At 47.6% G+C, this 14,709-nt stretch overlaps 1 protein-coding gene across 1 annotated transcript in view; it reads left to right on the forward strand.

Annotated features, from left to right (window-relative positions):
* Positions 1-14,709, forward strand: part of NUGGC (nuclear GTPase, germinal center associated) — a 38,532-nt gene that overhangs the window by 22,881 nt on the left and 942 nt on the right. Inside the window, exons 13-18 of the mRNA XM_014548462.1 lie at positions 2,347-2,511; positions 5,478-5,635; positions 7,329-7,467; positions 8,696-8,804; positions 9,755-9,891; positions 12,367-12,457. Coding sequence (XP_014403948.1) covers positions 2,347-2,511; positions 5,478-5,635; positions 7,329-7,467; positions 8,696-8,804; positions 9,755-9,891; positions 12,367-12,457 — 799 coding nt within the window. The remainder of the gene's footprint in view (positions 1-2,346; positions 2,512-5,477; positions 5,636-7,328; positions 7,468-8,695; positions 8,805-9,754; positions 9,892-12,366; positions 12,458-14,709) is intronic.

The following is a 14,709-nucleotide window of genomic DNA, read 5'->3' on the forward strand; positions in this document are numbered from 1 at the left end:
GAGACCCTCCTGGAATCTGAGATTTTCCAATTTGACTTTTGTCCTCTGAAATACTGGGGAAAGGTTTAACCTTCTACCTTCCTGAAAAAGTTCTTCAGGGTGAAAGTTGCCTCGCTGCCCAGCATAAGATTGCTTTTGGAAGTGCTGATGGAAAACCAATCAGATGTGGTGCTGTGTGTGGTTGGTTTATTTTACAAACACACGGACGAGGCATTTTGCAATCAGACTTGCAGTGCCAGCCCCACATGCTCTTCTCTGCTGATGCAGAGGTGCGGCCCTTGTAGCGGCTCAGTCCCATCCTCGCAACCAGACTCCAGGCCACAGAAAACACAGAGGAGGGGGTGGGTTGGCACTTCCGTGATAACCTTTTAGAGGGAGTTGCCAGCAGCTTTCTTCAAAATTCTTTGGCCTCAGATATTGGTCTCAGCCTTAATTTTTGATGGAAAGTTGGAAGGCAAGAGTTCTGTCAGTTTCTTTGCATTCTTAAAAATATCAAACCTAAAAATATATCTGATTGATCATTTTTTAAGATTGTGCCTCAAAACAAAAAAAGAATTAGAGTTTGGGTAGTTAGTGATTTTAAATGAACAGAGCTCTACTCATTATTTTTTAAGAGTCAATAGGAAGTTGATTATGACATCTCAATGTCAAATGAGTCCTGCATTTACTCAAAGTAGTTGCCAGCCCCCCACCCCCCCTTTTTTTTTTACTGTTCTTTTATCTTTAGCCCTTCCCTTTCTTATCATTTTTTTTTCCCCCATGGATTTGGTGACAGTGAGACTTCCTGAGAATCCTGCCCATAGATTTTCTTTTCATGACTTCGCTCTTATTTCATTTTTTTTACTCTTTTATCTTTAGCCCTTCCCTTTCTTATCATTTTTTCCCCCAACATGGATTTGGTGACAGTGAGACTTCCTGAGAATCATCCCCATAGATTTTCTTTTCATGACTTCGCTCTTATTTCATTTTGATCACCAGCCACAAATTCAAAAGAATCTAGAGGACACTAGAGAAAAAAATAAAAGTATGGCTTATAGAATTCTTACCAGTGAAACCACAAAAATCCCCAAGGCATGCCTAAAGCTAAATAGTGTCCTTAAACTCTAAGGCTCATCAACTCTAAGACTCACAGGGTACAGGAGTTTGAGGCCGTTTTCAGGATCATTCAGCCCCTTCTACTTATTTCAAAGATGGTGCCATCGAGATGCAGAGAAGCTAAGTTATCTGTTAAGGTCACACATCAATTCAAGAGCTACTATGTCTTCCAAGTTTGGGATAGAATCTATAAACCTACATTATCCATAGTTCTCCGTGCTACTCATTCACTCCATAAATGTTTCTGGACGACTGTCTCTATGCCTTGCCTTGGAATAAACAAACGTGAATAACGTAGTCTCTCCCTTCAGCAAGTTCCTAATCCAGGGGAGGAGATGTGGGATGAGAGAGACATTGCACAGCAGGAGGAATGCTGTGGCGCAGGGATGTCTGAAATGCAGGGAACGTGGGAAAGAGAGCCCCAGCTCTGCCTGGGGGAGTCAGGGAAGGCATCGCGTGGGAAGTGACTGTTGAGCTTTGTCTGGAAGGATGAGAAGGTGGGAACAGCATGTGCAAAGGCATGAGGTCACAAAAGTAATGGCATGTTTGGCTCTGAAGGCTGTAAGTGCCAAGTAGAGTGTGGCTTCTGCCTGCTGCACATCCCCCAAGGTTCTCACACAGGGAACAGACACTGCGGTTCCCAGTTTGAACCTAAAGTCCAAGGCTGTCCCTGGTGGTCCCTCCCTTTTATTACTTGAATAGATATTTTCCTCCCTGACTACACTGTATTCTCCTTTGAAGAAGGGATGGAGCCTTAATTTTGGTCCTGTAGCTTTGTTATTCAAAGTGTGGTCCAGGGCCCAGAAGATCCGCCTCCCCTGGGGGTTTTAGAAATAGAGAAGCCCAGGCCCTCAGACTTGAACAAATTCTCCTGGGGATTTGTTTGCACATTAAAGTTTGAGAAACACCAGCCTCCGAAACTGCTTTGTGCAAAGTGAAAGCTCATTCAATATGTGTTGATTCAGATGTCATTGGAAAAGTTTGTTTTAGTAACAATTGGGTTTTTATTTGGATAGTTGCTCCCGCACATAGCCTGACGGATTGTACACCTAAAGTAAGTTGCAGGAGGCATACAGTTGTTCTATTCTCCAGTCCCTCAAAGCTTAAGGATGTTCATTCACTGGGATGATAAGGAGAAGTCAACTGTGGGTGGTTTGCTCAGGCTGAATCATGCTTAAAGGAAGCAACGTTTGAGGAGAAAGTGCCTTGAGGGTGGGGGTGGCCTCATGCTCCTTATGACCCTGTCCCTAGAACGAACACTTGCACCTGAGTGGCCTGCGGAGATTTGTGGAAGAGAAAATACAGCTGCTGGAGAAGGCCATCGACCAGTGCTTTGCCCACATCGCCCGGCCTCTGCAAGAAGGGGTCAGAAATGCCAGGACTTCCTACCGACGGATCCTCGGGGCATGTCTGGTGGTGAGTGACCCTTTCCGGGGAAAACCTGTGGTGTCTGGTGACGTCTGCCTGATCCCCAAGGTCAGGACTTGGTAGTCACCTGCAGAAAACTGATACTCAGACCTATAGGTGTGAAAGGTATTGAAGAATAGAGAGAAGGACAATAATACACTATAACCTCAAACAAAGGCCACATTGAGGGAGCAGAATAAAACGGAGCCAGGAGAGGGGGCAGAGAAAGATGAGTCTGAGAAGTAGTAGGAGAAGGGGAAATCGTGTAATGCTTATTTTCTTATTTTTTGTACTTATTTGTAATGTAAAGCGTAAGTTCTTATTTTCTAATAAGAAAACTAAGCAGGAAAGATCACACGTCGGTTGTTAGGAGAGTGTTAGATGCTCCTGAGGGAAATCGGGGTGATAAAAAGGCAATGGATTTGACCATGGAGAGAGCTCATTGGTGACTGTGATAGGCAGCCTCCCAGATGGCCCGCGGGAGCCTCACCCCGGTATTCACGCCCTGGGGAGTCTCCCCCTCACTGACACAGACAGAGCTGGCCTCTGTGGGCAGCAGGGTGCTGCCGAAGGGACAGTGTGTGACTCCTGAGGCTCGGTCATCAAGGGCCGCTGAGGCTTCCACGCTGGTGTCTTGGATCACTCGCTCGGAGGGGAGCCGGCCTCCCTGTGCTGAAGCCAAGCAGCTGTGTGGAGAGGCCCATGTGGAAAGGGGCCGAGGTCCCCACCCACAGCCAGCACCACCTTCCCCGCCCTGTAGTGAGCGTCCGTGGAAGCAGATTCTCTAGCCCCAGACAGGTGACCATGATCCCAGCCGACACCTGATGGAACCTCACCGAGAAGCCCTGAGACAGACTGGCCGGCGTTGGGAAAGGCCCGCTAGTACGTGCAGCCTTTGGGCACTCACTTGGCCACATAAGAATGGGCCTTGGGCCTGGAACGCTTCCTACCAGGAGATAAAGACCCTCCCCGCCTGTGCTGGGCTTCTCTGCTTGTGTGGGGATATCCTTCCATTTCGTGCTCAGTGTGTACTCCTTTGTTCTGCTTAGGACAGGCTTCAGAGGCCCTCGGGGAAGCCTCCGTTTTCTGTATTTCTGAACCGTGGGAGGGGGTGGGATCTTCTGCCGCAGCGAAAAGTGGGCTGCGTGCAACTATAGCACCTGCATCTGCTGGGGAGTGGATCCGCTGGCCTTGGGGGGCCCAGGCACTGCCAGAGGCCGGCTGGATCTTGTGCACACGTCCCCTCCTCTTGCTGTAAGTAAACACTGCACCACTTGAGCCTGGTGTGCGTGTTATCTGACCTCTGTGACCTTGACTCCTGCACTGGTCTCTTCTCTGGTGGCACTTATCTGGGCTTTAACCTTGGCCGCACAGCTTGGCCACCAAGCGAACTGTGAAACACCAGCCAGCCAACACCAATCCGAATTCCTGACCCACAGAATCTGTGAGAGAGGAGAGATGTTTATTGTTGTTTTAAGCCACCAAGTTTGGGGTCATTGGTTTCATAGCAGGAGGTAGGTAAGAGACCATTTGCTTGTGGAAGGAAGGAGCGTGTTCGCCATCGTCAGGCGTCACCAGGTCCTCATCCCATGAATTGTCCCCTCTCTCATCAGCTTCTTTCTCTGTGACTATCAGCATACCCTAGGTGTTCCTATTTGATAGCAACTTGCCTTTGTGATCAGAAGTTTGGGCAAACATTTATATGTTAATTAACATCATGTCATTATGTAACATAGTAAAATAACCCAAATGTCTAATAACAAGAGAATAGTAAAATGAACTATGATATGTCCATAGGATGTATTATGTGGTTATTAAAATGATTTTTTTCTAAGTATGTACAATGAAATAAGGAAATGCTCATGTTATAGTATAAGTGAAAAGGGAAGACTAATAAGATAGATAGATAGATAGTAAGATAGATACATACATAGATAGATAGATGGTTAGAATGATGCCAGTTGCATCATGCTACACAGCCATTCACTTGAAAGATATTCCCTTAAAACATATATCATTGAATAATGATCCCAAAGCCCACTACTGAAATTTTGGTTAGTGCAAATGTATTATTATCATTTAAGATCCTCATCCAAGATAGGCTTTTATTGATTTGTAGAAAGAGAGGAAGAGAGAGAGAGAGAGAGAGAGAGAGAGAGAGAGAGATGTGAGAAAGAAACAGGGATTGGTTGCCTCCCATGCATGTCCTGACTGGGGATTGAACCCAAAACCGAGGTATGTGCCCTGACCAGGAATCAAACCCACAACCTTTTGGTATATGGGATGACCCTCCAACCAGCTGAGCTACCCGCCCAGGGCAGTGTAAATGTGTTTTTATTCTCTTTATTAAGGATCACCATCTGGCTAAAATTTATCAATGTCTCTTATAACTCTAGCTTCGTGATATTTTCCCCTCTGATTTGTGCACTTATTTCTCTGGGAAAAAAATATTGCAACGATACATAAATCAAATTGCATTTCATTAAATATTTAACAAAAAGTATAAAAAAAACTTGGACTATACTTGCAAAAATCTGAAACAGATACTCCCAGTAGGGTCGTAGCACATTTTCATTTAATAACTGCTCATTTAACAAATATTTACCAAGCACTCCTTATGCCCTTGCCAGATGGCAAGGACATCAGGGTATTGGATGAGACACACTGTGCCTGATCTCAACAGGCTGATGGTCCAGTAGAGGAGCCTAATGAATAAACAGACAAATGCAACCCTGTATGAGAAGAGCTGTGAGCAAAGTGACTACAGGGCGCTTTGCAAACCCAGGACAGGGTACCCCACCGACTTAAGACACGACTGCTACCCTCTCTGTCTAGCTTAGTCGTGAGTTAAAAGATTCTGTTGCTGCTACTGTGATTCTTGGTAATAGCCTTTGGCCAAAGGCAATGCAATTCTGATCCTGTGCTTGTCTGGTTAATGCCTACTAACGCTACTAACCTGTTGTTTGTTTACCTAGAGGAGTAGAGGAAACCAAGGTTTTCACCAAACTCTGAAGGCGGTTTGCCTGAAAAACGGCATCTATGCCTCCAGGACTCTGGCAAGAATAGATCTGAATGAAGCCATCACTCAGCCCATCTATGACCAGATTGATCCTGTTTTTGGAGGGATTTTTAGGTAAAAGATCTTTTCCTCATATTCCTTTGTGAACAAACATCTGAAGAATGTTGGGCCAGAGTCTCGTCTTGAAGAATTTGTACTTCGGATTTGGAAGTGTAAAGAGTCGCTTGCAACTCGAGGAGGAAAGTGTACTCTTTGGCCAAACACAAAAGCCTTCTTGGTTTGCTTTACTTAAAAAATTTCCCATGGTGACCTGGAGTGCAGATGGAGATGTTGCCTTCAGACTAATGTTATGATTCCCATGATTTTTTCAAACATCTCACACATGCAGCAGGGAATAAACTTTCTTGTGGATCCAAGCCCAGGATAGGGTATTTTGGTTGGAGAGCGTGGAGTTAAGCAAACACACGGCCTCCATAAATTTCCCTGAATGCAAAAAAGAGAAGGGACTCACGGAGGACTCCGTTTGCTCCCATCCTGCATGCTCCCCAACGTGGCGTGGGAGGGGGATGTGCCTCCGCGCGTCCCCTCCTTCCATTCTTCCTTGACCGCCAATCCTTCTCTCCATCCACAGAAACATCATTTCCTAAACTTCCAACCTGTCCCCAGCCTCCCTCCTTTGCCTCTAGCATTTCACCAGGTTCACCACCTGCTCGCACCATTCCACCTTCGCTTGATTCTTACTCAGTGCCCCCCTTCGCCACCCCCACCTTCCTTTGAACTCTTCTGGGGTCATACTATTTCTCGTATATCCACCCCACCCCACCCCATCCCACCAAATTCCTTAGAATGGCATTCAAGACATTCTGCCTGCCTCCAACTGGCCTTTCTGATCTCTCCCCGAGCTGTGGCCCAGTATTGGTCCTCTGCTTTAGCCAGGTTAGAGGGAGCAACAGAAATGTACCAGGAACCATGCTAAGAATTTTGGGTGTGTTATATCATCGCATCCTCCCAATAACCCTCTGTCTTTTTCTTTTTAATATATTTTTATCGATTTCAGAGAGAGGAAGGGTTCAGGAAGGAGAGAGAGAAACATTGATGAGAGGGAATCATTGATTGGCTACCTCCTGCTCGCCCCACACTGGGGACTGAGCCTGCAACCCAGGCATGTGCCCTGACCAGCAACTGAACCGTGACCTCCTGGTTCATAGGTCGACTCTTAACCACTGAGCAACACTGGCTGGGTGGTTTCTGTCTTTTTACTGGTGAACAAACTGAGATTCGCCCAGCTCATAAGTTAAGAGCTAGGAGCCCTCTCTTCTACACCTGCTGCTTCTTATTCCTGGGATGTGCTGAAGCTTCCTTCACTATCTTGTGCATATGGTGAATAAGCCCTCCTTCTTTTCTTTTTCCTAAATCTTACCTGTCTCCTCAGGTATAGTTCAAGTCCCATCCTTTCGAGTGGAAACAGCTGGGCAATGGAAAGCCTGAGTGTTGAGATTAAACAGATCAGTGTCCAAAGCCTGGCTCCGCCACTTACTAGCTGTGTGGCCTTGACCCCATCAGCAATCTCCTCTGAACCTCAGTTTTCTTATCTGTAAAATGGGCATCATTGCACTGATTTCGTAGGTTTTGTTGTCAAGGGCCTGGTGCAGCACAAGGCCCAACATGTGATAGGAATGTGATACAAGTCCTTTCTTGTCCTCTTTCTCTTAAAATGAATAAAAGGATACCAGCTGGTTTCCTCTTTGTTTTAGCCTCACAATAGCCACTGACGCCTCTGACATAATTACGTTGCTTTCTTCTGTAGGACTGGGACGCCCACCGGTTCAGCTTTGATGCCTCACATAGATGCTTTTAAGCACTCTCTCCAGGAGAAAATGACGGAAATTGGGATAAGAAATGGCTGGAAACATGATAGCTACAAAAGAAGTTTCCTGATCCAGGAGGTAAGATCCATAGATTGTGAAGAGAGGAGTGAGATTGGGTGGTGGGTTTCTTCCCAACAGGTTCTGGGACGCTGCCTGTCTCTCCGGACTTGTTCCCCTGCAGTGTCCGGGGTCCGGGGAACTCACAGCAGGAGCTGTGAGCTACACAACAGAGATGGGTGGGGGGAGAGCAGCGGTCCTGACTCAGCCGTGGAGGCGGAGGACGCCAGGCCAGCTTCCTCCCACTGCAACCGAGGGCAAACGCCGAGGTTGTACAGTAGATCCGTTTCCAGGAAGAATCTTCAAAGGCCCCTTAGACGGACAAACATTGGAATCCAGTTGTGATGCTTTCAGTAACCTTCCTATCATTTTTGCCAATATTTTGAAGTATCATCCAAAGCAGTGAAGCGTAAAGTATCATATTTTTGCAGATCGTTTTCTAGTTTTGAGCACTCAAGGCTTTTGCCTGTGGCCCATATTCTCCAAGGCTGCCTGAGTCCATCTGGGCTGCTCTCGCAAAACACTATAAACTGGGTGGCTTGCAAACAACAGAAATGCGTTTCTCACGGCTCTGGGCGCTGGAAGTCCAGGTCTAGGCGCAAGCAGACATGGTATCTGGTTGGCCCTGCTTCCTGGTGCAGAGACGGCTGTCTTCTCTCCGTACCCCCACATGGCAGAGGGGCGAGGGAGCGCTCTAGGGCCTCCTCTATAGGGGAGCAATCCCAACCAGGAGAGCACCCTCCTCATGACCTCATTTCCTCCCAAAGGGCCACCACCTACTGCCATCACATTGGCGGGGAGGATTTCAATATATGAATTGAAGAAGGGGGCACAAGAGCTCAGTGGCAGGAGGTGCCATGCACACCGTATTCAGTCCATAGCACATCCCGGCCCAAATCCCATGGCAACGCTAGAGAAAGAGCCTGTTCCTCCCCCACTGTCCCTGCAAAAGGTCCGGTTTCAGCATCTCACATGTGCCAGAGCCCAACTCAGCAAATATTTAACGGGATGTCTGTAGGTGCCAGGCACCGTGGGAAGCACTTTGGGATGTAAAGATGCCGAAGACACAGTTTCTGCCTGTGAGAGGCTCGCAGGCTAGCTGTGGGGAGGACATGGGGAGGACACCGTCCAGCTGTGGGGAGCCGCCTGTACCACAGGCAGAGGGACATGGTGACTATGAGCAGGGATGCCTGGCCTATTTCTGTTGGAGGAATTGTCACAAATGGCCTTTGTTCATGCGGGTTCTCAGATAAGCGCCATCCTGGGGGGCCTGGAGGGCCACATCCTCCGGAAGAAGAGGAGGATCTATGAGTCACTCACCAGCTCTGTTCAGAATGACCTGAAGCCCTGCTACGAAGGTGGGGCTCTGGAGGGTGGCAGTTCTGCTCCCTCCCTCTGTCCGCTACAGCATCCTTTCCTGTGGCTCCCCTCAAAGTCCCCTAAGTCCTACGTCCCCCTAACACCCTTGGTCTACAAACTAAGACCAAACAATTCAAACAATTGCAAGGTGTGGGGAGAGGTAGTTCTTGAACCATTTTTATCTGTTGCCAGTTCCCTCTGTCCTTCCTTTGCCTACACACCTTGGCTTCTCCTCTCCGTGCTACGTCGCAGCTAATCCTACATAATAAAAGGCTAATATGCAAATCGACCAAACGGCAGAACTACAGGTCACTGTGAGGTGCACTGACCACCAGGGGGCAATGCTCAATGCAGTGCGCTCCCACAGGGGGAGCCTTGCTCAGCCAGAAGCCAGGCTCACAGGCTGGCAAGCGCAGCGGTGGTGGCAGGAGCCTCTCCCACCTCTGAGACAGCACTAAGCCATCAGACATCCCCCGAGGGCTCCCAGACTGCAAGAGGACACAGGCTGGGCTGAAGGACACCAGTGCATAAATTTTGTGCACTGGGCCTCCAGTTAAAAAAATATAACCATCACCCAGTTCTCATTCTTATTTTTTTAAGTATTTGTAAACGTTCTTGATATCTTCTTCTCATTTTGGTGGCCCCTTATTTTCTTTGGGAGGCCAGGGATTGGAATTTTGTAAGCTTCTGCTTAATTCACTCATTTGATTTTCTGAATGATAGCTATCTAAATATTGAGAGTGTTAATTTTTGTATCATGCTATTAAACTATTTCCACTGTGTAGCAAATGGTACTACCTACATAAATATATGTGTGTGCATCTATATATGTGTGTGTGTATATATGTACCTGTATATATATGGTTTCTTTGCTTGTCTTTATTGCTGATGCTAATGGTTTCTGCATAAGCCCTTGCTGTGGTGTAACTGTAACTATCATTTTTGCCAGAGGCAGCCCAGATCACTGGCAAAAAAGCGTGTGAGAGGATGAAAGATGTCATCAGAAGAGGGGTGGACCGGCAGGTGGCTGAGGGCATGTTTGAAAGGGCTCAAGAAAGGATGCAGCACCAGTTCCAGCAGCTGAAGGTATTTATTCCAACCCACAGCCTGCATTCCAGTCCCTGGGGGGCTTCTTGGGGGGAGGGAGAGGGAGGAAGCCAGCACAGGAGATTGGAGAAGTGGTGGTCATTTGGGCCGAAGTAGAGTCAGACGTCTTCCGCAAAGTGGGTCCAACCAAAGCCCACGGTGCCAGGAGAGGAGGCCAGCTGGCAACGGGCATTCTCCCTTCACTGCCAGCGGTGATGGAGTCAGTCTCCTCTCTGGGGCTGTGACTTCGGAAATGCGGCCCCTCCAGCCTTCTGCATCTTTCCCCTTTAGTAAGTGATCAGGAGAACTGCAGTATCTAGATGGGATCCTAAGTCTTTCCTACGCATTAGCTCGCTTCATCCCTAGCAAGTCTGTGAGGTGGGTACAGTCGGTCCTCCATATCCGCAGGTGTCACGTTCCACACGGATTGAAAATAGTCGGGAAAAAGTCCCAAAAAGTTCCAAAAAACAAAACTTGAATTCACCAAGCATTACACCCAATCCGGGTGAATGAGTGATGTGCGGGTGTGCCCTGCTGTCGCCTACATGCAAACACTACACCATTTCATAGGAGGGACTCGAGCATCCTCAGATTTTGGTGTCTGTGATGGGGTCCTGGAACCAATCCCCTGTGATACTGAGGGATGACTGCACTATTATTGTTCCCATCTTGTGGATAAGAAAACTGAGGCAGGGAGGTGTAACACAGGCCACATAGCTAGGAAGTTTCAGAAGTAGGATTTGGGAGCAGGGAACCAGACTCCGGCATCTCCAACAATAGCTTAATCTCAACACAGATTTTTTTTTTAATGAGGGAAGTGTCTTATCTACATAAAACATCAATCAATAAATGTCAATCAGCCACTTAACAGTGCCCAGCATAGATTTAGGTTTGCTTCTGTCTATCTTGGAAGTCAGTTCCTAGCAGTTTCCTCAAACCTAAGTGCTGCTGTCAAGCCCACTTGGACCGTCTCGTCTCAGTTCTAGGTCTCAGCCTGCCACCCCCTCTGCAAGTCATATAAAATCTTTGTTTCAGTCCAAGCCACTGTTGGCCCCTGGCCATGTGCATTTCCACAGTCTCCTGCCTTACTCCAGGCTTCGCTGGCCCTCTCCTAACCTCCTGAGCAGCCTGGCTAGTTGCTCTTTGGGTCCATCTCTGGACCAACCGACTTCCTAAAACATCTCCAACCTGCTTCTGCCCCCACCCCACTGCAGTTCTGGAAAGTACACTTACCCACACTGCAAAACAGGAACTTTCTCTTGGAAGAGGCTAAGGGGTTTCTGGTTTACCAGTAGCAATTTACTTTCTGTCATTTAACATATTATCACAGTCTGCAAGCGTATGCAGAAATTGGTCAGACTCTACAACATCCAGTCCTCATTGGGTATATAGAAATCGGCCCTTCAGGTGCCCAAGAAAACAATTCCACTAAAAAAAAAAAAAATTAGTACATTGACCATATAAAAATGTATCTTAGCCCTAATCAGTTTGGCTCATGGATAGAACGTCGGCCTGCGAACTCAAGGGTCCCAGGTTTGATTCCGGTCAAGGGCATGTACCTTGGTTGCGGGCACATACCCAGTAGGGAGTGTGCAGGAGGCAGCTGATCGATGTTTCTCTCTCATCGATGTTTCTAACTCTCTATCCCTCTCCCTTCCTCTCTGTAAAAAATCAATAAAATATATATTTTTAAAAAGTATCTTAAATGAGGTTAAGTGTAGGAAGTTGAAATAGGCCAAGACCACAGAGCGTCCCCATTCCCTGACCTTACGGACAAGGGAGCTGACACCCAAGTTACTAGCTAAGGCTCAGAGCTGGAGCTGAGACTGGAGCTTGGGGTGTTAGGCCCGGTATGTTGAAGAGAAAAGCATAAGACTTGGAATCAGAAGATCCAGGTTCAAAACTAGGCTTCGTCAGACTAGAGGAGAGAATCGGGTATTTTTCAAAGGGAGGCAAGAGCTGGTTGGAAGAGAGAACATGGTTTTAGATGACAGAGGGACTGAGAGGAGCAAGAAGATATTTGTCCAAAAGTTGGGAAGAAAAATCAGGATTGCCAGCTGGTGCCTCGCACGAAGCGGGTACTCAATAAACACGCATCCCGTGACTGAATGCGTGATAGGATGGTGGACAATGAGCGCACGTTCCCTCTTTCCCATCCCTTCAGGTGCTGTGATCTCTCCCATACGTCCATGCAGCCTCATTAGGTCCTGATTCAGTCTGTCAGCACCAGAGGGACAACCCCTCGCAAAGGCTGGAAAGGAGGTGCTGGGACAGGTGGGACCCCACAGAGATGTTGCCTGGATGACTCCAGAGCCATTCTGTGCGCTCTAAGGTGGCCCGCCTTGGACCTGACTTTGACTTGGGCAGCCCCAGTCTGCACACTCGGATTGGGGAGTTGGGTGGGGCCCTTTTCCTAAGATTCCCTTTCCCGTGGGCTGTGCCATCCTAACAGAAGGACCATCCTGTTTTGTGCAGCATGGAATCACGGAGAAGGTGAAGGGCAGTATCGCCACCATGCTGACCCTTGCTTCATCCCAGGGGGATGGTCTCTACAAGGAGCTTGCAGGTAAATACATAAAATCTTTGCATAAAGGGTGATGATCTTGCAGATACCCCTCCCTCCCCCCTGCATGTGTGGTGGCTCTTTCCTGGATTTAAATAAATTTAGGAAGAAATTCCAGGGGAAGGGAAAGAGATGATGAAGACAACTATGACTGCCCCACCCTTTGCTGGAACCCCACTGAGACCAAGCACGGTCCTTGGGCTTTGTGCTCAACATCTCATCCAATCCTCACATTAGCCCTCAGAGACAGATGTTATTGCTCCATTTTGCAGATGCAGAAACAGAGACTCAGATGAGACAATGTGCCCAAGGATCCATAGCTGGAAAGTGGCACATTCAAATCCATAACTTATGATATCAAAATGGGAAGTATCTATCAGCAGAGCACTGGTTATGGCAGTGGTTCTCAACCTTCCTAATGCCGCGACCCTTTAATACAGTTTCTCATGTTGTGGTGACCCCCAATTTCATTGTTACAAATTGAACATCATTAAAGCATAGTGATTAATCACAAAAACAATATGTAATTATATATGTGTTTTCTGATGGTCTTAGGCAGGGGTCCTCAAACTGTCGTTCAACCCCCAAAGGGGTCGCGACCCACAGGTTGAGAACCTTTTGTTTTTTTACTTCAAAATAAGATATGTGCTGTGTGCATAGGAATTTGTTCATAGTTTTTTTTTAAACTATAGTCCGGCCCTCCAATGGTCTGAGGGACAGTGAACTGGCCCCCTGTTTAAAAAGTTTGAGGACCCCTGGTCTTAGGTGACCCCTGTGAAAGGGTCGTTCGACCCCCAAAGGGGTTGCGACCCACAGGTTGAGAACTGCTGGGTTATAGTAACTTGGTACACAACCAGTGGAGGGTTGTGCAATTGTTATAAGAATTAAGTAGGCTGATATATAGTAGCAGCATGAAACGATCTCCAAAATATATTATAACGTGGAAAAGCAAAGTAAGAAAAATGTGTGTAGTGTGTTGCCATTTGTGAGAGAGAAAAAGTTAACACATGTGTACATGCATAGAAGTCTCCACGGGATACACAAGAAACCAGTCACACTGGTTACCTCTAAGGAAAGGAACTGGGGGGCAGGGAGGGTGGGAGATTTACTTTGCCATCTGTCGATGTTGTGCCTTTCACATTTGAAACCACGTGCACGGTTGCCTGCTGGAAAGACAAGACATCGGGTGCCGTTGCTGTGTGTCTCTGAGCATGTCAGGGTGAGAGTGGCCAGAGCTATTTCCAAAGTAAAAGCCACAACCGCTACCGCTAAACATCTGTCCTGCTCGCTCCGAATGCTCTCTCAGGAAGGAGACACCGCACCCTCACCATGTAGTTTATTGAACTCTCTCATGACCCTCTGTCCAGGCCTTCACAAAAACCTGTTCTAAGGTTACAGTCATCCAACTGTGCCTTTTTAAAAAAATCCTCACCCAAGGATATATTTTTCTTATTGGAGAGAGAGAGAGAGAGAGAGAAAGAGAGAGAAAATGATGTGAGAAACATCGATCAGTTGCCTCCTGTACACACCCCGACCAGGGATCGAACCTGCAACCTAGGCATATGCCCTGGCCAGGAACCGAACCCACAACCTTTTGGTGTACAGGACGATGCTCCAACCAACTCAGCCACCCAGCTGGGGCCAACTGTGTCTTCTTTAAAGAACTCCTACTCACCAAAGTTCTTCAGCTGCCCAGGCTTCACACACTGAAATGTTCCCTCGAGTTTGACATAAATTGCTCCTGCCATAATTTAAGACCATGTCCTTTCCTTGACCATCAGCAGCAAATATACCCTATGCAGGGAGGGCTGTGGCAGCTGCAGAAGAGCTCTGAACGCCCTGCTCGGAATGCTGCCTGGTTGGTTAGACTGGGCAGTGTGCATTCACTCCACAGTAACTACCATCTCCACCGCGGTGCTGGGCAGTGTCCTAGTGTAGAGAATGTAGCCGTGAGCAGTACAGACAAAAATCTCTGCTCACAATAAACAAGATAGGAAGCCTGCGGACGGGTGACAGTGCCGTGGAGAGCAATAAAGCAGGGGATACCCTCTGGCTCGGAGAGGCCGGCCTTTTGTTCCAGTCAGGTCTTCCCATGATTAGATGAGGCGGGCAATCTGCTTTCCTCAAGGCCTACCAGTTTCAATGCACATTTCATCCAAAAACACACTCACAGAAACACCCACATAATGCTTGACCACAGACACGGGCACCACAGCCTAGACAAGTTCACAGCACAGGAGAGCCAATCCACTTAG

Source organism: Myotis brandtii, unplaced genomic scaffold, assembly GCF_000412655.1.
Source record: "Myotis brandtii unplaced genomic scaffold, ASM41265v1 scaffold1148, whole genome shotgun sequence".
NCBI lineage: Eukaryota > Metazoa > Chordata > Mammalia > Chiroptera > Vespertilionidae > Myotis > Myotis brandtii.